Genomic DNA, 26,910 nt, shown 5'->3' with positions numbered 1-26,910 from the left:
GAATAAAGCATGGCTAGTTGCGCGTGGCTGCTTATAGAACAACCCAAAAGGCAGAACCTATTTGTCATCGAAATCCAAATTTGGCGATATATTCGAAAATTACTGGAAAAAAAGAAAGAAGATAACTTCCATTTAAACTCTGACTCATAAGTCACAAATATTTAATTTGCAGATCAAACAAATTTCACCTATATATAGCTTGCCCCTATACCACTATAGTTTTTTTTTTTTTTTTTTGTATATAACTCCACTCTTGGTGACTTTATGACTTTCTGAGTATCCACTTTCTTTTTAAGCAAAGTATTTTAATGATAAAGTCATCATACTTATTTGAATTTGTATTTTTTTTATATTCATTTGTGAAGTTATTCAGGGTTTACAAGGCGCTGACATAATACTTGAAAAAGTTAAGAGATACTTTATTATTTTGTGTAACTATTTCTGAAATTTTTAAATTGATTTTTTCTTAATTAATACCAAATAAATATTAGTTGAAACAAATTGTATTATTTTATTTTCATTCCTTTTATATATAGTCTTATTATTTTTATTTTTTCTTTTTTTCTTTTTTCAAGTCATCCGCACGAAATTGGTGGTTTTTGGTACTTAGTGTTGGACGTTAAAGTTGTTCTAGTTATTAGTGGTGAGTGGTGACTTCCAAAAAAAATACGTCATTAGTCGTGGAGCGAATTTGCTAATTATAGCTTATAGGGAATATTATTGAATATATAATCTTTAGTGAAAACTTATTATAAATATCATTTTAATTTTTTTTTATAAAAAGTTCTTCTATATCAATGTCTTACTTTACAAGTACAATTATATTTTAAATTCATAGTTATAATAGTGTTTTAAAGTTGATTTGAATTAATCCTAACCCAGCAGGATGGCCTACTATGGCTTAAATGTCCTAATAAGTTTGGTCTAAAACAAATTCTTAAATTGCAATATTGTAAAGATGATTCTATTATGTTGTAAATATGATACATTCATCTTAATCTAAGGGCATCATTTTGGACCGCATCTTAACTGCAATTATTGAGAACAATGTCACGAGGACTTTTGACAAAAAAGATCAATATTATCCCCCATTTTTTAAATCCGTTCCTTTAATCTTGTCATAGTTGCGAGAGGAATAATTCCTGAAATAGGTATATATTACCTGTGTAAAAGAAATTAAAAAATTCTAAAGACAATGAGTCATGACATTGTTCTCAATCATCTTTTTTATCAAATTATATCAAATTAATACCATACTAATTATTAATATTTAGTATTCAACCAACGAACCAAGGTTTCAAACCAATCTCTTGAGTTCCTCAATGTGATCTTTTTTTTTATCAAATATATCAAATTAATAGGATACCAATTACTAGTATTTAGTATTCAACCAATGAACCAAGGTTCCAAACCGATCCCTTGAGTTCACGAATCATGTGAATAATAAACCTCCTTTTTTATTAATGAGCATAACTATAGACAAATTTGGATCTAGTTTGTGAAACCCACGGATTTTGTAGGCTAAATTAGCAAGTTAGTCCACCAAACCTGCATAAAACATGTTAAAAACATGTTAAGACTCTAATATTTAATTTAGAATGTTTGATGTTATTATAAATCTCTATATATTTTAGTTACGATGTTAACTCATTGACAAGTGTACCAAATTTGTCACAAATAGTAAAGTACTCGAAAGTCCGAGTGTCGAATCCACAGATACTTTGTTTGTACTTGGATTAATGCAAACTCAATCTAAAAGCAATAGATAAAGAATTTCAAATAAAGATAAGAAGATATAGTAGATAAGATAAAGATGTAAAAGAAAGGATAAAAGATTTAAAAATAGAAGATAGAGAAGATAAAATATTTAAATTAAGATATGATAAAGAAAATAGAGGATAAAATATAAGATAAGAAAAGTAGAAGATAAAAATAGAAGATAAAAATAAAATAAAATCAAAATATGATAAGGTTGGGACCTGACCTGCCTTGTTTGCCTAAGATGTATGAGTTTATGATTTTTTTTTATCAATTTAGGTGATTCTGTTCTACCCACATCTGTTCAATTACTTGTCCCTAATTCCTCACGATGACAAGCCTATTTTATTTATCTATCTTCCAAATTTCTTTGCAAAGACTCAACAAATAAAATGCATCAAGTATGAATTCTAGATGTTTGCAAGAATGCATGAGCATAAAATAATCATTCTATTCCTAGCAATGACTTTCCTATGAAATCCTTTCTTTTTGTTCTATTAGAAGTTATCCTCTTCTGAGTGTCTAAGCCCTAAAACCATGCATGCATACCTTCTTATCTTATTTAGAAGTTACTCTCTCCCGAGCGTCTAACCCCTAACAGAATATAAAGAGATAAATAATGCACAAGATAAAAACAGAAAAGATAATAGAATAGAAAACACCTTTGCATTGATAAATAGTGAGTACATCATACATCGCTTGGCTTTTAGGCCTGTCAGGCCCGAGCTAGAGGCTTTACAATGAGAAGGGGTGAAAGAAAGAGATGAAACCCATAGGAGAGGGGGTTGTTGTCTGTTATTCTTTTCTGACTCCCTTTTTACAGTTGTTGTAGTGGACTTGGGCTTGATGCTAAAAATCTTCTTTTTTGATATTTTTGATATCTTTTGGATTTGTGTTTGCATGTAATCATATCTTCTTGAGATTTCTTGATATTTTGGATATTTTCTAGATCTCTTTCTTCTTTAATCTCTCCTTTTCATATCTGCAAGACATAAATAAGAAAAATATCAAATCTTAATATTTAAGCCAAAGATAACTGCTAAATAAATATTTTTAAAAGATATTTTCAATATATTTTTACTATCAAAATAACTCATATTTAGCAGTTATCATTAGTATATTTTAGTTTGATAAATTTTTTTATAAAAAAATGTTTTTTTAGATTACTATCTAGGTCCTAAACCGATTTGTTTATCTAGGAACTTTTGTGGGGAAGAAATGGGCGCAAAGAAAATATCATCTATCTCACATATTGGACTTATCACGCCTATATAAAATGTGTGTTTTGCAAGGCGGGCCTTGAATGAATCATACTGATATGTATATCCACCCCTATAACTAATCAAGCATAATTACATGGACAACATGGTAATTATCAATGGTGGTTAAAGAAGTGATATCAAAACCAATAGGTGTAATTCAAGTAGACATCACACATTGAATTTGTGGGGATGATCTGATTTTAATTCCCACAGAATATATCTTGTGAGAAATTTTAAGTGTAACTAAATTTCAAATCAAAGATTAATCCCACAATTATTCAAAGATTCAAAATTTCAAAGAATATCTCGGAGTCTCATTAAAGAGTCAAAGACCCTAATTATGTTGGTTACAAAAAAAAAATGATATCAACAAAATGGACTCTTGTCAAGCCTCACATTCAATGGTACCAATAAATAGAAAAGTTAAACTCCCTCTAAGTCTAAGTGTGCTACATCTTTTCTTATTGTCACTATACCAAAATCCATACTAATTTGGAAGCTATGGTGTTTTTGCTATAAGAACATCACTTCCATCCACATGAACAACATTTGTTCTAAAACAATACTAGATATTAATTCTAAAATTGACAAACAACTGGTATCATCAATGATCAATCTTTTCATTAAGATTGATGCTTCAATTAGAAGAAACACAAATTATTAGTAACAACTAACCCATTACCACAATAGTCACTCAAACCTTACATGGGAGGATGGAAAACCAGGTTTCTCCACCTGATCATCTCAGTGAGAGAAACCTTAACTTTAAAGGATAGTGGTTTGGTGTTAGATGGTAGATTTAGACATTGGTGGCTATGACAGCAACACGATGATGGGGTTGGGTCAGGTGGTGATGGTGGTTGTCATTGGAGAACGAATCTATAGAAAATTTCTTTAAAAGATCCAAGTTTTTTTTTTTTTTCGTTTCACTTCCCTCTTTAAAATCCTTTTTTAATTGCTTATGGTGATTTTTAACTAACAAAAGTTGTAATTTACAATTCGAAAAAGATAGTGACAATTTTATAAACCACCAAAAATTACATTTTCAAAAACTTAACAGCTACACCATCACTTAATTGATGGAAGGACCTATCAATCTCTTATATAATGTTTGTAAATTTGACTCATTAACAAAGATTAATAAATAACATTCAAAATCCTCAAATCAATATTAAGGAAATGCTAATAAAGACATTTGATTACTAACTAATTATTTATAACTTTTAAAATAATAATAACATTTTAACTATTAGAAAGAAAAATATAATTATCTTTACAATAAATACTAAAAAGAATATAATATTTTGTTAAAGAGTAAAAAAAACAATTAAATGACTTTTTTTTATGTTGAACTTAAATGAAATTATTTATATAATTAAACCTCTGTTATTTAGATGATTAAACCCCTAAATAAAAATAACTATCTAAAATTTATAAATTAAAAAAATTAAAAAATGTCAAACATCGGTCCGCCCTTGATACCTTGGTTAAAAAAAATGTAGTTAAGTTTTTATTTTTTTTCACCGTACACGTTTCTTCAGTTTAAATAAATCAAACCTTAGACAAATTTCAAAAACGCTTAATTTATTAACATTATTATCATCGTACTCCATACAGAATAATGCATGGCAGTCGATTAGCTCGATGAGCTTCCTCCAACCTCTCTTTTTGGATTGCTTTCAGTGTGTCATTTTCTCTTCTTTTTTATTTTGAAGTTAAACACATATCATGATGATGAGTGAAAATGAAAAAAAAAATAAAAATCAATCACTTTCACTTTGCTAGTTGCTTATACAATGCTGCTACCAAAATAATAAGTGTTCAATGTATCCACACACAAAAGAATAAAAAGTGTCTTTTCGAATAACTACATTTACAACAATATTTATTGATTTTTACTTTGACAAAACAAAGCAAGGGAAAATGTTGCAATTTTTTTTCCATACCTAACAATTTGCATAGTTAAATGTTTTTAGTCAAATTATAAAAAATAGAGAATAAAAGTGCAACTTTCTCTTAGTACCAAAAGCTACCGTCATTGGAATAATTGTTTCTTTTCCGCTAGAAAAGTAATCTTATACAAAATTTAAGAAATAAGATATTTAAAAAATGTTTTACACAGGAAATTCTTTTTCTTTTATAAATTTTACAGGCTAATAATTCTATTATAATTATAATTTAAAATAAACATCAATTAAAATGTTAAACTAATATCTAAAAATTAACGAGTTTAAAGTGAATTATTGATGTGTCCAAAATGGACTTAATAAGTCTTAGGGTGGGTTTAATTTAAAAAAAATAAAAGAGGTATAAAAATAAATTGAAATGAAAAAGTAAAATATTTAAATTAAAATAAAATGTAAAGATGTGAAATTCATACTAACTTTTGAAATTTTCATGTTAAATATAAATCAATCAAACACTACCTTAATTAAATGAATTTGATCTTGATAAAATGATGGATGGTAACTCTACATGCAGAATAAACTGATTTCCAAACTTTGTAACAATATAAAAAAAACGGGTGGGCACTTATAAAATATACTCTGACAAAGTTAATAATAATCTTAATAGAAAGAAAGTATATAAAATATGTGGACCTATGACAATGACTTTAGTTATTTAAATAGGTTAGGGAATTTGATTTAGATTCCTTGGTATTGGGCTCAAGACTAAAGTCCTCCTATGGGGTAATTATATTCCCCAAAATGTAATGACATCGTAATTTTATTCCATGCCTAGGAGTTATTTATATTCACAAGTGTATAGTTGGTGTCTTGTATTTTCAATCACAAGCTATGTTCTCAGAATGACATGTTTTAAGCTGAGATATATAGTTTATAGTATGAATTGGTTATAAGCTCAATGCATAATACTTTTTATATTAAAAATGATGTTTTAAAATATAATATCTATCTACCATAAAAATCTAACATACTGAAATTCTTATTTCATAAATTAGTTATATATTTATGACATACTTAAAAAAAAAGCTGTTAAAATTTTTAAAATAGTTAAATAAAACAAAATTTCATACCTAAACACAATGCTTGTTATTTTTTTAAAAGTACTTGTTTCTTAATCTAAATAAAACACAATCAAACTATGATAAGCAGGAGAATTTTTCTTTCAAATATTTAATAAAAGATCTTATTGCTAACTAAAGACACATTAGTGCAAATCATTAAAAATTATAAATATATATATAATTTTATGTATTTTAATAAAAAAAAATTATTTTTAATTCTGTAATAGTATCCAAATATTTGTCTTTAATAAATTGATTAAGATGAAATAATTTCACCTCGACTTATTTATGTACTCAATTATTTCAACATACTTCGTATTCTAATAGTACTATTATCCACAAATTTAATGGAAAATTTAATTCATGGAATCATGCTTGAAAAATCTAAATAATTGAATTCAATATCGGGTTCAGATTTTGAAATCATTAATTACAAGTCAAAGAATTTGGATGGGTGACACCATGATGAACAATGTGCAGCGGAAAAGGAAATCCAAATTCATATTTGCTTTTCATCATGACGTGCCACGTTGCAGCGCGTGGGTTACAAACACACAGAACAGCAAGTGCGTCTTATCACACCGCACAAAACTCGCACCCCTTTCAAAAAAAAAAAAAAAGGAAACAGAGAGAGAGAAAAAAAGAAGGAAAATTACGCACTTTCCAGGAAAATCTTTCTGTAGCGAGAAAATAATGGAAAAGATAGAAATTCCCCAATTCCCCCTTTTTTTTTAGCTCAGAGAGGGAGAGAGAAATAATCAAAAATTAAAAAAAATCTTTGTGAAAATCAGCGACGACTTTTGGGATTATTTTGATTTTCCATTTACGAATTGCGTTAGGGTTTCGTGATTTTGCACCCTTCCAAACAATCGTTGAGGTGCTATTTTGATCAAATTTCCTGCAAAGTTTTCTTCTTTTTCGATTTCTGAGTTTTGGGTCGTTGAATTGAGAATCAATTTGGGTGTTCCTTTGAAGAAGGTTGAGTAAGAAAGAGAGAAGGGGGAAAATATGATGGCTGCTTCTTCTTCTTCAGCTACCGTCGCAGTGGAGAAGGCGACCAGCGACCTTCTTATGGGCCCTGATTGGACCATGAACATTGAAATTTGTGATTCCATCAATTCTAATCATTGGTAATCTTCAACTGCAAGAAAATGAGAAACATATTAGATAGCATATCAATTTCGATACTGTTTTGTTCTGTTCTGTTTTGTTTTGTTTTATTTTATTTTTAAGGGGTTGACTTTGATCAACCGCCACATGGTTATGGTGTTTGTGCTTTTGAATATTGATGCTTCATTTAATGGTTGTTGGTTCTGTTATCGGATGAAATTTGGGCGCTAAAGTTGTTGATTATAGTTTTTTTTTTAAGTTTTTGTTTTTGTGATAAAACGGATAAGGTGATTGTATTATCTGAAAAATAGTGGAAACTGGTTGTTCTTTTCAGCTGATTATGTTAATTTCTTTCCATGTTTTAAAATTCTGATGATTTTTTTTTTCTCATGCATAATTGTTGGTCTCAAAATTGAACAATAATTCAGTCTAAATTCTTCTCAGAAAAACCAGGGTCCCTGGATGATTGTACAAACTAGTTTGTCAAGTTTCTTCTTTCTTGTTTTTCTGGACACTTCTTTTTTCGTTCTTATTTTTTTAATGAATCTTTGACGAATACCACATGCTTAATTTCTCAGGCAGCCAAAAGATGTGGTAAAAGCTGTGAAGAAGAGATTACAACATAGGAGCTCTAGAGTTCAATTACTAGCTCTCACGGTACTTCGTTGGCACTGATTTTTGATCTTGACTTTCTATATTCGGCTCAAATTGTCTGTGGCTGTGTCCTCCTGGATTGCTTAACTTTCAAATTCATTTATTTGGAACTTGATTTGTGGTTTCTGGTTGTCTATCCCCAGCTTCTGGAGACAATGGTAAAGAACTGTGGTGATTATGTGCACTTTCAAATTGCTGAGAGGAACATACTGGAGGAGATGATCAAAATCGTAAGGAAGAAGGTAAGGTGGTGTTAGTTGGAAATTTATGTGTTTCTGATTTAATTTGTGTATTAAATGCTTGAAAGAAATTGTTATTGCATTCTTCATGGAAACTTGTTGTTTATATTAATAATAAAATTATAAATTCAGGCCTCGTAAGAAATAAAGAAAATATTTAGAAGATGATGTTGTTAATCAAGAATTCAAGATTCATACTGTTGACTGTCATGTGCACTTGCAATCTTTTGATTGTGTGGAAATCATTGTTGTTTCTCTCTACTGAACTGGCATGCTAGGGACTATAATGGAAAGCGGTTAGTATCTAAGTTCAATGCAAACATCAAGATTTAATCTACTTTAATTATGACATCAAATGGTGTAATTGTTTTAACTTCACTTTGCCTGATTAAATTTAAATACATATCAAGTCTGGAGGGGCTACTGCAGTACGGCATTACTGACCTGTGTGTTCTAGTGACCAGTGGAGATTTCCCTTAGTCTATGATCCTAGGTTAGATAGGTTACCGGATCATGAACTCAAACTATCTGTATTTTAAATGTCTATGGGTGGTATTTCTATGTCGATAAAACGTTATAATGTTGAGTTCAACAGTTATAGAACCCATCCATATATTGATAAGTAAATACAATTTTTTTTTATTGGTACAAGTCTTCTGGCTTTTACCTATTAAAACAATCTTAAAATTTTCCAATCAAAATATAGATGGTTCTATACCTGTTAAATTACTACTATTTTCAGCAAACTATTTATTTTTTTCTTATGTGATTTGTCTCATCTAACGTGAAATACATGTGCTGAATGATTTAGGCAGATATGCAAGTGAGGGATAAAATTTTAATATTGCTGGACTCATGGCAAGAGGCATTTGGGGGACCAGGTGGTAAACATTCTCACTACTATTGGGCATATGAGGAGTTAAAGGTAAGTATACAGCTGTCTACTCAACAAGATTATCCATCTCTATATTGATAGTTGCATGTGCAAAGTGGGATGCTGGATTTTCAAAACTATATACTCGACATTTGTGGATATTCTGTAAATGGATAGGGCAAAATTATAGCATTTATTCAAATTTGTACTTTGTAACTAAATTCGGCGCTGCAAAATAATTCATATTAATGCTTTGCATAAAAATCTGATTGTTGCAACTCTTAGCAACAAATGGATGATAAATTTTAAGATTCACATACTTTTTTCCATCAAAACCTCAGTGTGGATGTGGAGGATTGTCCCAACAAAATCCAACCATCATCCAGTTTTTTGCAAATTTACATTTTAAGTACAGGATAGAAGATTGCATTGATATCTGTAATCCATATTCACATGTGAGTTAATATTCAATGACCATGAGATCGTATCATAATAATTTGTGTTGGATTATATAAATGGCAGCGATCTGGAGTAGTTTTTCCTAAGCGTTCACCAGATGCAGCTCCAATATTTACTCCTCCTCCTACCCATCCAAATTTAAGAAATATCCAAGCTGGATATGGGATGCCAAGCAATTCCTCAAAAACACTTGATGAAACCATGGCAACAGAGATAGAAAGTTTAAGGTGATACTCTTCCTTTTCTTTTTCCTGCTCACCCTTTTTTCCTCCACTGTCCCTTGTGTCACAGAACTTCTGTGTGTTACCAAATTTGTATTATATCTAATTTATCTTAAAATACTTAGTTTGACAAGCTTGGAGTCCATGCGACACGTTTTGGACCTTTTGAGTGACATGTTACAGGCTGTGAATCCTGGTGATCGTGCAGTAAGTTAAACTGTATTGCTTGGCCTCCTTGAATCCTCCTTGCTACTAAGTAAAATGATTAAATGTTTGGTTTTTATGCTTTGTAGGCTGTAAAAGATGAAGTAATCATTGATCTTGTTGATCGCTGTCGCACAAACCAGAAAAAATTAATGCAGATGCTAACAACTACTGGGTTAGTTCCACAAAGCTATTCCATCTGGCACACCCAAATATACTTGTTTGTTACTTTGTTCTGTCGACAGATATGTGGAGTAATCTTTGTTATCATCTTGGTTTTGTCGTAGGGATGAGGAGCTTCTTGGACAAGGCCTTGAATTAAATGATAGCATTCAAAGTTTGCTTGCAAGGCATGATACAATTGCTTCTGGTACTCCGTTTCCAATTCAAGGAGCAAGTTCCAGCATTGTGTCAACTGAAGTTCCCTCTAGTGTCGACCAATCCACTGTAAAGAGCTCCAGCCCTGGAGAGTCTTCTTCAACACCTAAAGCTAGCCCTTCAGACATAGTCTTTTCTGAAACCAGGAGCCAGAGTGATGAAGAGGAAGAAGATGAATTTGCGCAGCTAGCTCGGAGGTCACTTAGAACTGATACTATATCTAAAATTGATATTTCGGTGCTCATGGTTATTGAAACACGTTTTTCTTTTCAATCTATTTTTGCATATGATGTTAGTAAGCATAACTTGTCTAAAATTAAACTAGTTTAGAATATCTGTTTAGATCTATGTATGTATAAACATGCTTGGATAAGCATCATGGCCAAGTGAATTATCTACCCTTTGTTTCATAAAGTCAAAATCATTTCATTAAGCATATCTGTTCATTTTTATACTTGCACTCTGTTATTTCATTCTATCCTATATTTTCAAGCATAACTATTAGCCCATAATTTTTTTATAATAGAATTTCTTGTAAATTTGTATATCAACATGTATTGCAACATGTATTGCAGGTCATGCGTAATGAAATTGTTCTATTATGTCTATTTTTTATTCAGTAAGAACTGTTTACGACTATTGCAGGCATTCTAAGGCACAATCAGTGACTTCAAAAGAGGCTACAACTGGATCCACTGAAACTTCAGGGTCAATGAACACTAGCAGCACAACTCCACATGTGCCAAGCCCCTCAACCTCAGTCCCATCCAATGCTTTAGTTCTTTCCAACCCACCCGAACCAGTTAGTACCGCAAAGGATCAGGACATTATTGACTTACTGAGTATTACTTTGTCAATGTCCCCATCTCCACAGACAAGTTATGCACCACCTTCACAGATAACTTTTGCACCTTCAGCATCTAGCCAAGGCATGCATCAGACACCTGCTTCATCCCAAACAGAAGGCTTTTCTTATGCTTCCCAAACATATCCGGGAAATTTGTCGTACAACAGTTATGTTGTCCCTTGGGCTCAACCTCAGTCGAATTCAGAATTTCAAACCCAGCCTCAGCAACAGACTTATCAATCCCAATCCCAACCCCCAACCCCAACCTCACCTCAACAATTACATACGCATTATGAATCCGCACAAGCTCCTCATCATCAACCAACCCAACAGGTGAGGTCCCAGCCCCAGTCTGAACAATTGCAATCCCAACCTCAACATCATCAATATAACCCTCCACAACAACAATTACAACCTCAGTATAGCCCTCCTCAACTACATTTGCAATCTCATAATGAACCCCAACCACTACAGTATCAGCCTCAGCCTCATCCACACTTACTGTCTCAGCCCCCACCCCCACCACACTTGCATCCTCAGCCCCAACCCCAGCCACAATATCAGCCCCAACCCGGACCCATTCAGCAACCTCAACCGCAGTCACAATTTCAGAATCAACATTTTGAATACCCTGCAAGATATCCTCCCCCACCATGGGCCGCTACACCTGGATATGCCAACTATCAAAACAACTCACCTGCTACAAATATGATTCCTCAAGCCAACACTGCGGCATCTTATTCATCTGCACCAAGGGTTAGGCCCGTGCAACACAATAACTCATTCCCCTCCAGAGGTAGCGGTGGAGCTCCTGCAAGTGCAACTGGACAAAAGCTGTTTGTTCCATCTTACAGGTTATTTGAAGATTTGAATGTTTTCGGAAACACGGATGCAAGGGTAAAGATGACCAACAGTGGCTCATCATCCAGCTTGTCAGGGTCAATGGGACCTGGTATGGTTGGTGGGCGAAAGTGAAGGCTTTTATTCATGTGTAAAAAAGGTGTTGATATACTGTATAAAATGGGACCAGCAGTATTGTTAGTTTCTTCTCATTTGCAGGTTATGTAAGTTCTTTAGATTGATACGAGTGACTCCTTCCTATTTTATGAGTAGATCATAAAGTCATTACTCATTAGTTTGAGTGTTACCTCAAACGACACTTTGAACATTCTTTGATGCAAGTTTAGTTTGTGGTAGTGATTCTCTTTCTGATGCTCATTGATCGTTAACCACTATAAATGGCACGTAAAATGCTGACACGTGGCAAACGTTATTAATTATTGAGGGCATACACCTAGTAAGATAGCCAGCGACATGTAATTAATATATAAACAAATCCATACACATTGACAGGTCTGATGCGAATTGTTAACAAGGACAAATTTAGATTCATTGCATGGTTGGTTGCATGTAAATTTGATTCTGGATTTTGTAACAATTTGTTGATTTGCGGATGTTGAAACATTTATTTGTTTTCATACTACTGTTTTTGGTATCATGAACATGCTTTATTTATGACTTGAAACTTGTGACTTACGTGACTGAAGTGTCAATCCTTCAAAGCATTTTTTTTTTCTATTGAGAGGAAAGATGATTCATGCCAAACACTTTTTCTTACAAGCTAAACAATTTATTGATATAAAAAAGGCTTGAGATGAACACAAGGAGTGCCCAAAACAAGACTGATTACAATGCATACAGCTACATGTGATGTTAAACACTTTAAAATTCAATATTAATTAAAACTCATCAGTTAAACATACACCACCTTTAACTGAAATAATTAATCAGTACTTGTTTGGATCAAGCCATATTGTATTTTGTTACAAACTTAAAATCCTACTGACTTCAAAAATCGTATTTTAATTTACCAGGATAACTTTTACCATAGACGGGCAGAGAAGTTGAATAAATTTCAAACTCATTCGGTCATATTCCTGGGCAATCTCGAGAAAATATCACGAGGTACTGAACTGAAACCGCCATTAAGAAAGACCATATCTGTACACCAAAGGTATTTGGATACCAGATACACAGGAGGCCTTTAACATCGTACAAAGGACAACCCCTTGTGCTAGGAAAAGTTTTCATAGATCAAAATCCGGACTACTTATCCTATTCCGGAATAGGATCCTCCAGAAAGGCCATTCTGGAATAGGGTGCCAAGGATGAGGGGTATTTTCGTCTATTGGAGTACTTTTGGAGGTGCAGGAAGCAAAAAAATAGGAGTGCAGGAAGTAAAAGCTAAATTCAAAGCCTTGTTATCGTTGTTATACAAAAAAAAAAAGGCTAACGCAGACTGTCAAAAGTCCAATAAAGCTATACCTTTAGATTGATTTGAGACAGAAATTGCACACTTGGACAAACTTGAATTTAATTACATGTTGGTTAAAAACAAGGGTCCCCCGATTCAACAGAAACTACAATCATGACATGGCTCATTTTCAGGAGCCAGTCGCCCATATTTGTCAGCAAACTAGCTTATGTATTCTGACTAAAAATTTTACAAATCAAGGAAGGATGGGAATAGCACGCAAAACAGGAACGAAAAATAATTATGGAGAAAATGATATTTACACATTTACGAATTGACATTATTTGCCGAAGCCTCCAATCAATAAGCATGACTTTCTTCCTGTCGAGTGCAACCCTCTAAGCATGGAGGCTAATGAATATCTTGCATACACTATCAGCAGAATGTACCCCTACCAATATTTTCAGATGTATTCACAGCGGAGAGGGATTAAAGCATCATCACGGGATTATCCAACTACAAGAAAATATGCATGGTAATCCTGAGAGATGTTTGATGCACTCTTCTAAGCTGGAGACAACCGATGAAATCATTGGAAAAAATGCGGATTCATCTAGCTTGAGTGTTGTCATCAGCATAAATACAAACACATGCATCTGCAGCACCAGCAGCAAGTAATACTTGGTATGGATGGAAATTGAGGCAGCTTACAGAACCAATTTTCTGGGCCATTAGGGTAGGATAGTATCGAATGGTGCCTAGTTGATCACCCTCCAGGCTAAAGACTTTAATGAGTTGTTTCGCTGAACCACTGGCAATAATTGGGGCATGTCTATGTACTGCTAAAGCTGTGAGTGAACCCCTATGAGCTTCAATAGTAAGATAGGCACTGCTATGATTTCTTATATCAAGAAATTGGATATCCCCAGCCTGAGAAGCGCTAACAATCTGAAGGAAACCAACAATGAGACATAATTGCATCATCCATTTTAAATAAACCTCATAGATCTAAGAATTTCAAGTCACTGAAGAAAAAAAAATGAACCTAGCAAGATGCTCTTTTTACCTTTCCTTGGTCTAATCCAGGCTGAAAGCCAATCCCCACAACCTTTTCTACTCTTTGTGTATGAGGCCTTAATCCACAAACGAGCCTAAGAAGCAGCATTGTCATTAGTGATTACAGAGATATTGAAAGTTGAGAGACAGATAGGCTTCTAAAATGAACCTTGAAAGGTTTATACTTTAGATAAAACTTAAGATACTAGCATTCTTGGAGGAAGAAAATCTAAATACAAATTAGATGCATGCAGAAACCATGTCAAAACATATAGGTAATAAACAACAATTTTGCTCGATTCAATCACATAATAAAGGTGAACCAATAACCATTTCTTATTTGCATCACGATGGAAGAAATTAATGAGGCGCTTACATATCAGGTGTTCTGACATCATAAAGTCGGACAGAACCATCTATGAAACCAGCTGTAAATTGTCCCCCATGAACTTGAGATGCAGCCTGAAACATATGATAACTTGTTTATAAACCAAGGGGTCAATTTTGTTTATTCAATGTTACCTGGTTACAGATTGAATAAAATAATACTGAAAGAAAATCCCGCCAAAATTGTTCAAAGATATGCTAGCAAACCTCAAACAATATTTGGCTCAAATGTCTTGGAAAACAACTTAAAAGTATAACCTCTGGTTAGTTGTCATGACAATATTTGGCTCAAAGATGAGGCTTACCAATGCTGAGACACTGCAATCTGATGATGAAGATTTAGAATTGACAAGCTGCTCTTTATCAACATCCCATAGCATAATAGATGATATCTCACCCGATGCATACTGGTAAATGTATAAATGTAACATGGAATACAATAAGAAAAGCATTGGCATCACAATATGAGGAAAGAATTACAGTTTCTATTTTAGGACATTGGGGTAGAGGGAGATATCCCACATTCCCAAGAATAATCAAAGACAACCACATACCAGATAACCACATTGTTGTTGCCAATCAACAACTGCATTCAGATTCCTCACACCAGGTTTATGACCATGAATTGAAGAGAATGCAGTGACAAGTTTTTGTTTACCCCTCAGAGTATAATCTTTCCAAATCCGAATGTTTCCATCAGCTGCATCAAAAGATTCCCTAACATTAATATTCTGACAATAATTTGAGAATAAAATGAAAAATATTAAACAGTAGAGAGAAGTACATGAAGCAGCAAGAAGCAAGCTCTCATCAAGCTCATTTACAAGGCAGAGCTTAGAAATTCCTTTGTCAGGAAAATCATGATTATCAAAACTGTTCAATAGTGTTGCCTCCTCATGGTTCCATATCCTGTGGAAAACTCCAAAGAACATTAGCCAACAAAAATCCAAATTGGGCAATACAAAGACTAACAGCAATGACATTCATCAAGACCAGAAAGATATTCTGCCCTGGTCAATACAGAAAATTCATTCTATATAAACATGACTGTCTATAAATTTAAGCTAAAAATGATGGTCCATTATTTGCTAAAGTCTCTAAAACTAACAAATGTCACTCATTATTGCCAACGCCAAGTACTACCAATCCTGAATACAAAAATGATTGGAAATTTATAACTTCTAATGATTCACAACAGATGGCCTTCAAGGCCTGTAAAGTAATTGTCCTAACATTCTCTGAACACAAAAGCACCATCAACCTTTGTCTAAAGCCATGCCCAGCTTCTTGATAGTCACAATTTAACTAAAATAGTATTGATTAACTTCAAATACCTGATACGTTCATTCTCATCAGCAGCTATCACTATAGGAGAGAAAGGTTGCAGCAATGCTGTTTGTGTACCCTTTATGTCCCATTTAGCAATTGGATTTGTTAGCCTGCTAACAGCTGACAGAATAAAATAGTATGTTGTCAACCAGATATCTGTAAAGAACATGCTTAACTAAATATAAAAAATAAAAAACGAAATTCAAACCAGAGTGCTGGCATTTTGCTATGTGCTCCAATGCAAATTTTTCCCTCTCTTCTCTTCTGGCTGATACCTCTTCGCTATCATCTGCAGCAGTTAAAAGTGGTTTGGAAAAGTGCCCACAACTCCAACTATATATAGTTGATTGTGGAAGAAAGCTTCGATCTGAAGTCCCAGAAGCTCCACCAGAACCTAAGAGTGGATCAGCTAATCCTGAGTCTGGAGAATCCATCAGGTGGGGCCTAAACTCCAATGAACAAACTCGACGCATTCGAGTTATATAACTTGGGCGAGGAGGACTGACTGGAGGAGTTCTGAAGGTCAGAGGCAAGTGTCCTGCCAGAGCAACAAGCAATAAACAAAAAGCCAACAACAAAGCAGCAGGAATTGTCACAAATTAAATTGATGTTAAGAGATACACTTTACCAAATTGCATTGGAAATTATCCCAAAAGATTAACCATTAAGTAAAATGGAAAGAGAGATCTACCTCCATTCATGTCAAACCAAGAAGATGAACGAGCCAGTGGAGAAGCTGTAGATTCAGCAGTCCGAACACCACTAGACTTCAATGGTTTTGCAACCACTTGTTCAATACCTATTATGGACAGTACCCGGCGACCAAGATTTGCAATGCGTGGAGATGGATCCTTTGCCAAAGTACACATAGCAAGTACACATTGTGAATACAATGCATTGTCAAAGGGCTTTGGTCCAGTGTGGTTAGCCACTCCATTGCTGAAACCATCATTCAGAATTCCTGAATCAGAATGATGAGATGAATCATCAGACAATGGGGACCCATGCATGATTCCTGAACCAGCGAGAGGACTGCTAGAAGAGACGCGGCCATCTCGAACCACTGGAGAGTTGTCATTTCCAACCCTGATAGGACCAATTTGAGGAGAAACAATACTTCCATGAGGCATGTGTTGGTTCTGTTTAGCATATCCACCAACCGAACCTTTTATATTAGTCAACGAAGGTAAGGAATTAATCAAAGAATTAGCTTGAGGCTTCCAATATGCAGCAGCAATAGATTTCAGGTGCTTGTTGTGGCCAAAAGCAAATCGTGCTAGAGCTGACAGTTGGAACAAAAGAGAGTCAGAAAGATGTCTCAGATCCATCTCACCCTAAAGTATACCAACCCTCATACTATATAGACATTAGGTAGTCATGGACTACAAACTAATTAGCAGTCAATATTAACAAATTAAGAGATAACAAACAGAAACATAAAATAAAAAAAATAAAGATTTTAGAAGCAAGTTTAATCATTTTTCTTGTTGAAATTTTCTTCCTTACATTTGCAACAATTATTTTATTCAAAGGTTTTTCCGTTGTACCAAGTTCAGAAACAACCAGCCATTAGGAATTTGTTTGCAGATGATTAAGAATTTGCAGGGATGATATTCATTAAAAAAATAAGCTGCATCTGAGTCTTTCCCATTTGTCATAATCATAAAAACATAAAATTTATTCACAGAACATTCAAAATAAAAAATATAAATTAGATGCTTAATAACCTACCCACTGCTACCTCTGCCCTCACCAATGGACTCCCATCTGAAGCAACATCTAACATACTCTTAACTATACTAACTTCAGCCCTAAACTTATCATCATCATCACATTCTTCATCTCCACCAACACTTCTACATGAATCAAACCCCACATCAAGAAGGGTGCCTAGTGCAAAAACAGCAGATGCCCTAACCTGTGAAACAATAAATTACATGATTAAATTTATTTGATCAGTACACCAAAATTATAATCATCTGGCAACTGGAAATAGAGCCAATAAGTAGGGCATAAACCTCTGGCTGGGGTTCAGACAGTAGAGGAGCAAATATAGTAGTGGCATCTTCCTGCAAACCGATTGTTTGTGCCTCTGAAAAGTCTTCCCACAATTTCCCCAGACACAGGCAAAGCCACTGAAGGAAAAGGGGTTCAGTTTGTGAATCATTAGGACATGAACTCTGAAGGTGCTTTAAGCAGACATGAATTAAACCAGCTTCAATACAAGCTTCTTGGCCTCGTCTATGACCATCCACAATCACAGCCAAAACAAAAGCAGCCATTGCACGTTGCTCTGGATATGCTTCCATGCTATCAAGAAACTTAATAAAATAGATATGACCGCCATCCTTCACTAGATCAACCTGACATGACTATAACCCAGAAATGGAACATCATCATTGCCAGACACAGTAGACATGCAACATGTAGAGTTTCAAGACCAAATTTTAGTAGAAAATAATAAAGGTCATAAGAATTTAAGAGCAAACAATAGAAACTTATGTAATATTCACAATTATTCAGCAGTTAATTAAGTTTTGGATATGATTACATAGTTCGTGTTTTTTATTAACTTAGGAATTTCATAAATAGCATGACCAACGGCCAATTGAATGTTTCATTCAAAAAAAGTATAATGGGATTGCATATTATAAAGATCTTTTAGTAGGATATTGAATAATTGAGGAATAGCATATTAGCCCTACCTATGTTTGGATGGAGAGAAAGAAAACAGGAAAGAAAGATATGTATAGAAATTTCAAGAAATGTATTGTTTGATTGAAGAGAAAAATAGGGAGGAAAGAAAATTCATGAAAAAGAACTTCAAAAATCAAAATGTTTCCAAGTCTTCCCTCAACTTAGAATTGTCTCTCCTCCCTTATTTTCTTTCCTCTCCTCTGATCCAAACAAAGGGTAAATGTTTCTTTCTCTATTTTTCTTATCTTCTACTCTGTCCCTATTTTTTCTACTTTTCTTGGCATGTCCAGCACCATGCAACTCAGCATGTTTATATACTGCAATAACTATAGTAAAAGCAACCTTAACTGTCAAGGACAATTTCAATATGATTTAATGCATGCTTGGTCAAGATTAATTTTTGAGAAATAACCAAATACTTTTCAAAAATCATCTTAGGAAGCTAACAAAAGTAAACAATTATTTCTCTAAAATAAGCTAAACAACATGCACATACGTTTTAAGCAAACATAGTCTAATTTACATTATCTTAAGTCAAATTATTCTCCTCCAAAAGTACCTTGTCAAGTGCAAGAATCTTTGTCCATATGAATACAAGGATCTGGCGTAGTTCGGGTGTTGTTGTTTGTAACAGCTTTAGAACATATGGAAATATTCCAACAGATAATGCCTACATATAAAAAAAATAGGTATCAAGTTATCACACCATAAACCTTTTATAAATAAATAGGTAAAACAATAGCAACAAAAGTTGATGAATTGAGAGAAAAATTACCAGATCTACTGCCCATGGCCCCATATCAAGGAACCTTCCAAGGAGTACTAAAGCCCGAAACCGATGGCATTGACTAAGTAAAACCTAAAATAGGAACAATGCTACTTATCAATGCATGCAAAAAATATCAACAACTGATGTCTGACAAACAATTTTCCAATATATAAATATGCATATTGTGAAAATAGGAAAAACTAAAGAGTCAAAATTGCATAAACAAAGGTTGAAAGGTCATTTTGCAAATGAGATTATACAACACAATTGGTCACCATACATCTAAGAGTACAATTTCTGAGCCTATACAAAATCAAGAAAAAACAAGATGATTGCAAGTCAAACAAATTGCAAGAAAGCCCCTGAAATAAATGCATAAATAATTGAGACAATAATGGACCACAACACACTTTGAGAGAAGCATTGTAGTACAATCCATGCACTGTAGGATGAGTGAACAAATCAGAAATGCCCTTGCCACAACTAGATATAGCTAGCCACATTGCCAAGAGAGTAGATGCTCACAACAAATAAATCATTTTGACAAATTCCATCATAAGGATGATAATGAACACCAACCAAATTGAAATAATTTCAGCTAAGAAAACATAATTCAATCTTGCCAACCAAAAACCTAATTAAGGAACAGCACCTGACAGCTGATTTCACAAAAATCACGAAACCTACAACCTAACGAGAATTATGAGCCAACATAATGGCTCAAATGGTTACAAAAACCAAGACAAGGATCGCACCTGAAGAACTATAGGCAACTGTTCTGGTGGTTTCTTATGTTCAGAACCATGGTCAAGCCATACCTCAAATGCTGTCAACTGCTCAGTGAAAAATGTACTAGGCTGAAAGAACAACCACATACTTCATCAGGTAAGCTCAAAACTTATAAAATAGTCCTTCGTATTACTATTATTCCTTGCCAAACCAGAATACCTTAGCCAATTTTTATTATTTAATATTCAATTTTAGAAAGAACTTGCATCAGAGTTATTACAAAAAAAAAAATCCAGATACCTGAAATTCAGCATTAGGATCCTCAACTAAAGACGGAAGTTGAGAGAGGCAGAGCTCAGCAGCCATGTCCCATGCATCCCTGCAGTGCAGATAAAAACATAAACTGTTGACAAAATTTGACAACACGTTTAGAAAAAAATATCATAAAAATAATCACCAACAATACCACATATGATGCTGATGGGTCGGAGGTAACATTGGGTGAGAGACAGGAGAACAATTTGCAGATCGCATGATTCGCTCAGCAAGTAGAAAATTTCGAAACAGACTTGCAACAAGCAAATCCTGTCTGAACAGTCTCTGAAAAAGATCTGCAGAGTGCAGAACAAAATAATGATCAATGTAAGATACCAAAAATGCATGCTAAATCACTGGAGATGGAAAAAAAAACCATGTTAATTTAGTAAGTCGGCAGAAGGATGGGGAGGGTTGAGACCTACCATGAGGAAGAACATTCCAGGCAATCGTATCAGTTACGGCTGTAAAGATCCAATTCAATTCACCCAGAAGTGTCTTTCGGTCATTTGGACGGCCAGGGATCTTGTCTATAAGTGAATAATCAAGTGATTCACGAAGTAATGAACGAGTACAAAACCTAGAGACAAATTACATCACAAAACTTAATAGCCATTTTACTATGAGATATGCACTAATTAGTTATCACAACTTAAAAGTTCAGGTTTTATAGAAAATGAAGACAGTTAAGTTAGTAATGCAAATGTAAGTATCGAGCATAAAATCAACTTCATAGTAAAAAAACATATTAATCACAGGTCTTTTTCTATCACTACTGCAGTTAACGTAAAGACCAGCTGCAAAAGTTACAGCAAAAATAATATGATCACTTAACAAACAAAAATACCCCATAGGAGAAAACTGTATTATAAAAAATGCCAATGATTGTGAATTATGATGTATACAATCAGCCATCATTAAATGCTATTAGATAGGAGTAGTTAACTAAAGCTTCAATATGGGAAACATATAATAAGGTAAAATATTGGGTGGGTAAACTAAAACCACTCATGTTACAAAAGTGCATTATTTAGAAGACCATGCACAATGCTTTAGAAATCCATGCACAGGATAAAGTAAGCAGGAATTAATGAGAGAAGCTTCACCATCGCAATGCCATCTTTATAGGTGTTGTAAGGCAAGATGTAAATACATCAGCTGGGAATTCTGCACTCTGAGGCAAAGTCTCATGTGCTTCACATGCTGCAAGCAGAATGCAATCCCTTTGGGACACAGAGGAGTTGGAAGCACTCCACTCATGAAGCTTATCAATAACAAGTCCAGTAACAAATTTGGCATCCAAATTACAAAAAAGACAAAGTCAGTACCAATACATTTGCAGTTTTATTATACGTATTTAACAACATGGTTTTGAGTGGATACCTCAATGAAGGAATTCACAATCATCCCAGCCGCAGAGCAATCAAAAACATAAATTGATGGGGTCTTCAGCCAGGAATCAAGTTCATTGATAGGTAAGGGAATATACTGTGTATAACTCTGAACAAGATGTGATGCAGAATGAGAATAAGAATGTCATGAAGCTCTTTTCATCATAATATTGTAAATGAGGGAATTATACTCAATTGGAACCCATATCTAGTAGCCAGATTTAAACTAATCAAGCTTCTCGGATAAATAAAGATTTAGTTCTAGTTTAGTTTTAACTTTTCATCAGTTATTATCATAGTAAAGTGAGGAGCACAAAAATTTGCCCTTTCCAGCATAATAATTGTTGTAAACTTTCTCATTAACAGAACAATCTGCCCCTATTTTTTAGGGTTATTTCCTGGTCCTCCTTTTTATGAATATTTAATTTAATATCACCCTCCCCATCTCTATTGCGCTTGTTGAAGAAAATCTGAGCAAAATACCAGGCATAACAAGTAAAATACATTATATTCATTGTGCTTGGACTAAATAGTAAATTGCTTTCTTACCCATTTTTGCTCATACTTTGGCCACCCCATTTTCCTTCTATTCTTGGATTTGAATTTGACCTACTTTCACAGTCACTCATTTTCCATTCTCCCCATTTTCATTTTTTACACTTGTTTTCTAATGAACACAGCACATTTTTAGAGAGGGCGGAATCTATATACACACACACTTCTTTGTCAACTAGTACTACATTTCCAGGATGAAGAGAACAACAATTGATTTATCAAATAACTACCTCACATCAAGAACTAAAAAGAATGAACATTGACCTTATTGAAGACCCAAATTTCACCATTAGCAGTTGGTTTTGGCACACCATGCCCATTGTAATGGAATAAAACTCTTTCCGACTTTGCATATTTACGACAAGTAGTACAAAGCTTCTTCACCTCATCCACTGTCGGATCAAGTTGACATTTATAGCGGGCCTGTAAACATGCCAACAAGGTTAACTAAAAATCAATTTCAAAGTTAATACGAGGATAATGCTACCTGCCTAAACACTCCCACCTTTGGTTGCCATCTTTCATACTGACTGCTCAAAGTTTTTCCAATTGACTCCAATGCCTTTTGCGGTGCCATAGAAAAAGGATCTGCGGTATTGAAAAAGGTAAGCATAAAAAACTGTTTGCACTGTTACCATGGTTTGCAAGCATCTACAGTTTTGATACATCACAAAAATTCTACTTAATCAATTTAGCTACATTTTTCATTAACAAAACCACAATTAACTCTAAATAATTAGGCCGGGGATCAAAAATATAATGACTGAACAAAAAGTTGAATACAAGTATGAATCAAAGACTCCAACCATAAGAAATAAATGCAACACAGCACACTATGCGTTTTACTCCCAGAAAATGCATTTGGAATCACTAAGAATCAACCAGCAATATGAACTTGTGAAAACAAATAGTAAATAACAAAAAATTAAGCAGTTAATATTATTCAGAAAATAAATGCAACACGCACACTATGCGTTTTACTCCCAGAAGACGCATTTACAATCACTTAGAATTGATCAACAATACGAATGTGTAAAACAAATAGTTAAATAAAAGTAAGCATTCAATACCATTAAGAAACCCAAAGCTCTTCCCAAACATTAATAGACCCAAAAAGCGCAAAACATCTCAAATCCAGGAAGCAACTTGAGTCTACAATCACAAAGATTCTACTTAATCAATTTAGCTACATTTTTCACTGAAAAAGCCACAATTAACTCTCAATAACTACACCGGGGATCAAAAAGTTAATGATTGAAGAAAAAGTGAATACGACAAGTATGAATCAAAGAGTCCAACCATAAGAAATAAATGCAACACAGCACACTATGCATTTACAGTCATTTAGGATTGATCAGCAATATGAACGTGTAAAAACTAGTAAATAAAAATAAGCATTTAATATTATTAAGAAACCCAAAGCTCTTTCCAAACATTAATAGCCAAAAAGTGCAAAAAATCTCAAATCCAGGAAGCAACTAGAGTGTACAATCACAAAGATTCTACTAAACCAATTTAGCTACATTTTTCACTAACAAAGCTGCAATTAACTCTAAATAATTACACCGGGGATCAAAAAGTTACTGACTGAAGAAAAATCTGAATACGACAAGTATGAATTGAAGAGTCCAACCATAAGAAAAAAATGCAGAACAGCACACTATGCGTTTTACTCCCAGAAACGCATTTACAATCACTTAGAATTGATGAGCAATATGAAGCATGAACATGTAAAAAGTTAATAACAAAATATAAGCATTTAATACTATTAAGAAACACAAAGCTCTTGAGAGTACAAACTGCAGAAATAAAAAAATTAAAATAAATGAGATTAAAGGTAACGAGAGACCTATCCAGCACTCCATTCTGGCACAAGGGGATATCTTTATTACATCTGGTGGATCGACACTAATGTTTAAACATAATACTAGAGCTACACATCCTGTCTTCATCTGCACCACAAAGTTAAGAGTTAAAATAGAGCATACTTCTTACCAAAGATATAATATATAAGCATCTTAAAGAAACAATCATTAGAACATTTTAGAGGAAAAAACAGACACTTATGAGAAAAAAAAATGTGAAATGCCAATATAAGTTCATGTTTGGAACTTTCATGCTATCAACACCTTCAGACCATTAACTGTCAATCAGCTGCTTATGTTGAAGAAGCCAAAACTGCAAACACACAATTTCCAGTTGATACAATCAGACTAGGCGGGAGTGGCTTGCTTATTTCACATTTTTACTGATGGTTAGAATTTAAACCAATGCTTCTTACACAAAGCGTATATACTTATTTTTACTAGACCAAATTCTACCTCTGTCACGTGCCAACCAATTTCCACCATGCAGCCAATCTGACAAGTTAGCAACCTCCAATTCATGTAAACAAGCCACACTTCCTAATGCAAGCTACCAGGATTTACACAAGTCCTACTATCCTAAAGAAGCAAATGTAAGCAATCTTTTCCCCCACCTCCATTCAGAAATCACTAATTCAATGAAGCAAATTCCAGGATAATTTATCCATTTATACAGATGGTTCTTTAGCCAAGTAAGAATTCCACAAACACAAAGGTTACGATTAATATAAGAAATTTCCCCAAGGTTCGTGACCATTTTCATATCATTATTTGAATTGGAGACCCGCTAAAACATAAAATGCACTCTAAATAAATAGTAAAGCGAGAAGCTGCGTTAAAACCCAAGGATATCCCAGAACTCACTCTGACTCGCCGATCTTCTCATCAACCATTACCACTAGCATTTCACTTGTTACACTTCAGAGGATCCAAACCCATCTTCACAAAACTTCATGTTTAACAGGTCAAACATTTTACATCCTCAACAAGTCCTTAATAGCATAACATACGCAAAGACAATCCACCTCCTCTCTTCCTTCTACATTGAGTGCTTTGGAAAGTAGGATTTTTGGGTTTACAATGCTTCCAACGGATTTCCAAACACACCGAAAGTCATTCATCCAGTCACCACTGCTGCCACTGCATTGACCTTTACGCCCACTTTTTTCTACATTTTCTAAATTCCTATCACGCAGAACACGTGGCACAGTGGATTCACAGTCCTACACTATCTTCCTTGCACACGATAACGCAAATCGCAAATCGCAAATCATCGATTCGTGACAACAAAATGCAGATAACAAAAACAAGTTTAACATATAACAACTGAATCGAATTTTTCTTTTCAGCAGAGTGATTGGATTGAAGTTCTTACTCTGTCCTTAGGTCGCCACTTGGAGACGAGGCCGCTGTCGGAGGGGCCGGCGGGGACGGCGGCCTCGAAGGCGTCGTGGCGGAGCTCGCACAGGACGACGGTGTGGGGCAGGTAGGCCATGCTGGTGGCGGCATTCCCGGCGTAGTTGCCGCTGCTAATGATGGCGATGGCGGCTTCAGAGTCGCGGCGGTGCGCGAAATCGGCGTCGTCGTTGCTGCTGCTGTTGTTGTTAAGAGCGGCGACGGCGGCGGCAGCAGAGGAGGAAGAGGAGGCGGTGGTGGAATCGTCGAGGTGGTTGTGAGAGGTGGGAACGACGAGAACTGTGGATTGGGAAAAGCGAGAGGCCATCAAATCTCCCAATGCCATCCAAATCGGAAACCCTCCTCAGTGGCGATCGTACATGGAATAATAATAGGAAAGGTTTTGAGGAAAGAAGGAACCCTAGGTTTTCGCAGTGTGAGGGATATGAAGATGAAGATTAAGGTGATGGTGAAGGTGATGATGATGGCGATGGAGATGGTTATGGTGTTGGCGTTGATGATGGTAGGGATGGGGATGGTGATGATGATGATGATGAAGGGGGCGCATAGAACAGTGGCGGCAGGCACTGTCTCTCCTTGAAGGGAAAACCGAAACGAGTGATACGATACGAAATAGCGAGTTTGTAAAGCCAAACGAGAAAAATTAAAAATAATGGGACTTATTAATAATCTATGACAATATATAAAAAAGAATATTTCAGTGTCCACGTTTACCTAGAAACTTTTTTTCCTTTAATTATTTTGCAATCTCTTGCTGCAGTTGTGTATGCATCAATTAAAGGATTAAAAAAATTGGAGCAATTGTTGTGTGTGAAAAGATTTTTTTCAGTGAGAAGTTAATTTCATATCATGGCAACCGTACAATCTTTCGTATTTAGCACATCGGAGTTGCTTGGGCCACATTTTAGCATAATTGTTCTTCAATACCTGACAACGTATGTTTTGTGCACAATGAAATGGATTTGCTACACGAGTTAGATTTTGATACATGTCCTCTTCCTTTCAATATATCCTTTGCTAATTTGTTTATTATTGCATGTCTTTCTAATTTATAACAAAACAAATTTCATAAGGTCGAATGTTGTTGAGTCATTATTCTTTGTTTCAAGTTCA

The 26,910-nt window shown here is 34.4% G+C and overlaps 2 protein-coding genes across 5 annotated transcripts; one reads left to right on the top strand and one right to left on the bottom strand.

Moving 5' to 3' along the window:
- The first annotated feature begins 6,668 nt into the window (after positions 1-6,668).
- LOC114425342 (TOM1-like protein 6) lies at positions 6,669-12,249 on the top strand. Of its 3 annotated transcripts, none has more exons than XM_028392235.1 (10): positions 6,669-6,925; positions 7,027-7,178; positions 7,737-7,815; positions 7,956-8,054; positions 8,863-8,976; positions 9,448-9,611; positions 9,731-9,812; positions 9,899-9,984; positions 10,097-10,384; positions 10,833-12,249. In XM_028392235.1, the coding sequence occupies exons 2-10, from the start codon at positions 7,057-7,059 to the stop codon at positions 12,007-12,009; spliced, it is 2,211 nt and encodes a 736-aa protein (XP_028248036.1). In that variant the 5' UTR covers positions 6,669-6,925; positions 7,027-7,056; the 3' UTR covers positions 12,010-12,249. The 3 variants fall into 3 exon arrangements, with proteins under 3 accessions (XP_028248036.1, XP_028248035.1, XP_028248034.1); XM_028392234.1 differs by having other exon boundaries at positions 7,024-7,178; XM_028392233.1 differs by having other exon boundaries at positions 6,669-7,178.
- Positions 12,250-13,341: 1,092 nt separating this feature from the next.
- LOC114425341 (regulatory-associated protein of TOR 1-like) lies at positions 13,342-26,450 on the bottom strand. Of its 2 annotated transcripts, XM_028392231.1 has the most exons (23): positions 25,757-26,122; positions 24,366-24,468; positions 23,022-23,104; positions 22,781-22,939; positions 21,954-22,070; positions 21,677-21,834; positions 20,996-21,150; positions 20,722-20,866; positions 20,556-20,634; positions 20,282-20,383; positions 19,533-19,616; positions 19,317-19,427; positions 18,079-18,432; positions 17,792-17,978; positions 16,752-17,342; positions 16,269-16,598; positions 16,066-16,180; positions 15,516-15,640; positions 15,286-15,431; positions 15,037-15,138; positions 14,721-14,806; positions 14,355-14,439; positions 13,898-14,236 (listed from the first exon to the last, which is right to left on the bottom strand). In XM_028392231.1, exons 1-23 carry the CDS (start codon positions 26,120-26,122, stop codon positions 13,898-13,900), a joined length of 4,122 nt encoding a protein of 1,373 aa, XP_028248032.1. The 2 variants fall into 2 exon arrangements, with proteins under 2 accessions (XP_028248031.1, XP_028248032.1); XM_028392230.1 differs by having other exon boundaries at positions 13,342-14,236; positions 15,286-15,640; positions 25,757-26,450.
- Between the last annotated feature and the right edge of the window lie 460 nt (positions 26,451-26,910).

Source organism: Glycine soja, chromosome 9 (genome assembly GCF_004193775.1).
Source record: "Glycine soja cultivar W05 chromosome 9, ASM419377v2, whole genome shotgun sequence".
NCBI classification, from domain to species: Eukaryota; Viridiplantae; Streptophyta; class Magnoliopsida; order Fabales; family Fabaceae; genus Glycine; species Glycine soja.
This window is presented reverse-complemented; position numbering and strand designations above follow the sequence as displayed.

Bases quoted from the DNA above. Each gene is read 5' to 3' on its own strand.
- LOC114425342 (XM_028392235.1), top strand. From the start codon at position 7,057: ATGATGGCTGCTTCTTCTTCTTCAGCTACCGTCGCAGTGGAGAAGGCG. The intron at 7,179-7,736 runs GTAATCTTCAAC...TTAATTTCTCAG, and splicing joins TCCATCAATTCTAATCATTG to GCAGCCAAAAGATGTGGTAA. The intron at 8,977-9,447 runs GTAAGTATACAG...TATAAATGGCAG, and splicing joins GGGCATATGAGGAGTTAAAG to CGATCTGGAGTAGTTTTTCC.
- LOC114425341 (XM_028392230.1), bottom strand. From the start codon at position 26,122: ATGGCATTGGGAGATTTGATGGCCTCTCGCTTTTCCCAATCCACAGTT. The intron at 20,635-20,721 runs GTATTGTTGGTG...TCTGCACTGCAG, and splicing joins ACCCATCAGCATCATATGTG to GGATGCATGGGACATGGCTG. The intron at 19,617-20,281 runs GTGCGATCCTTG...TTCCTATTTTAG, and splicing joins AGTTGCCTATAGTTCTTCAG to GTTTTACTTAGTCAATGCCA.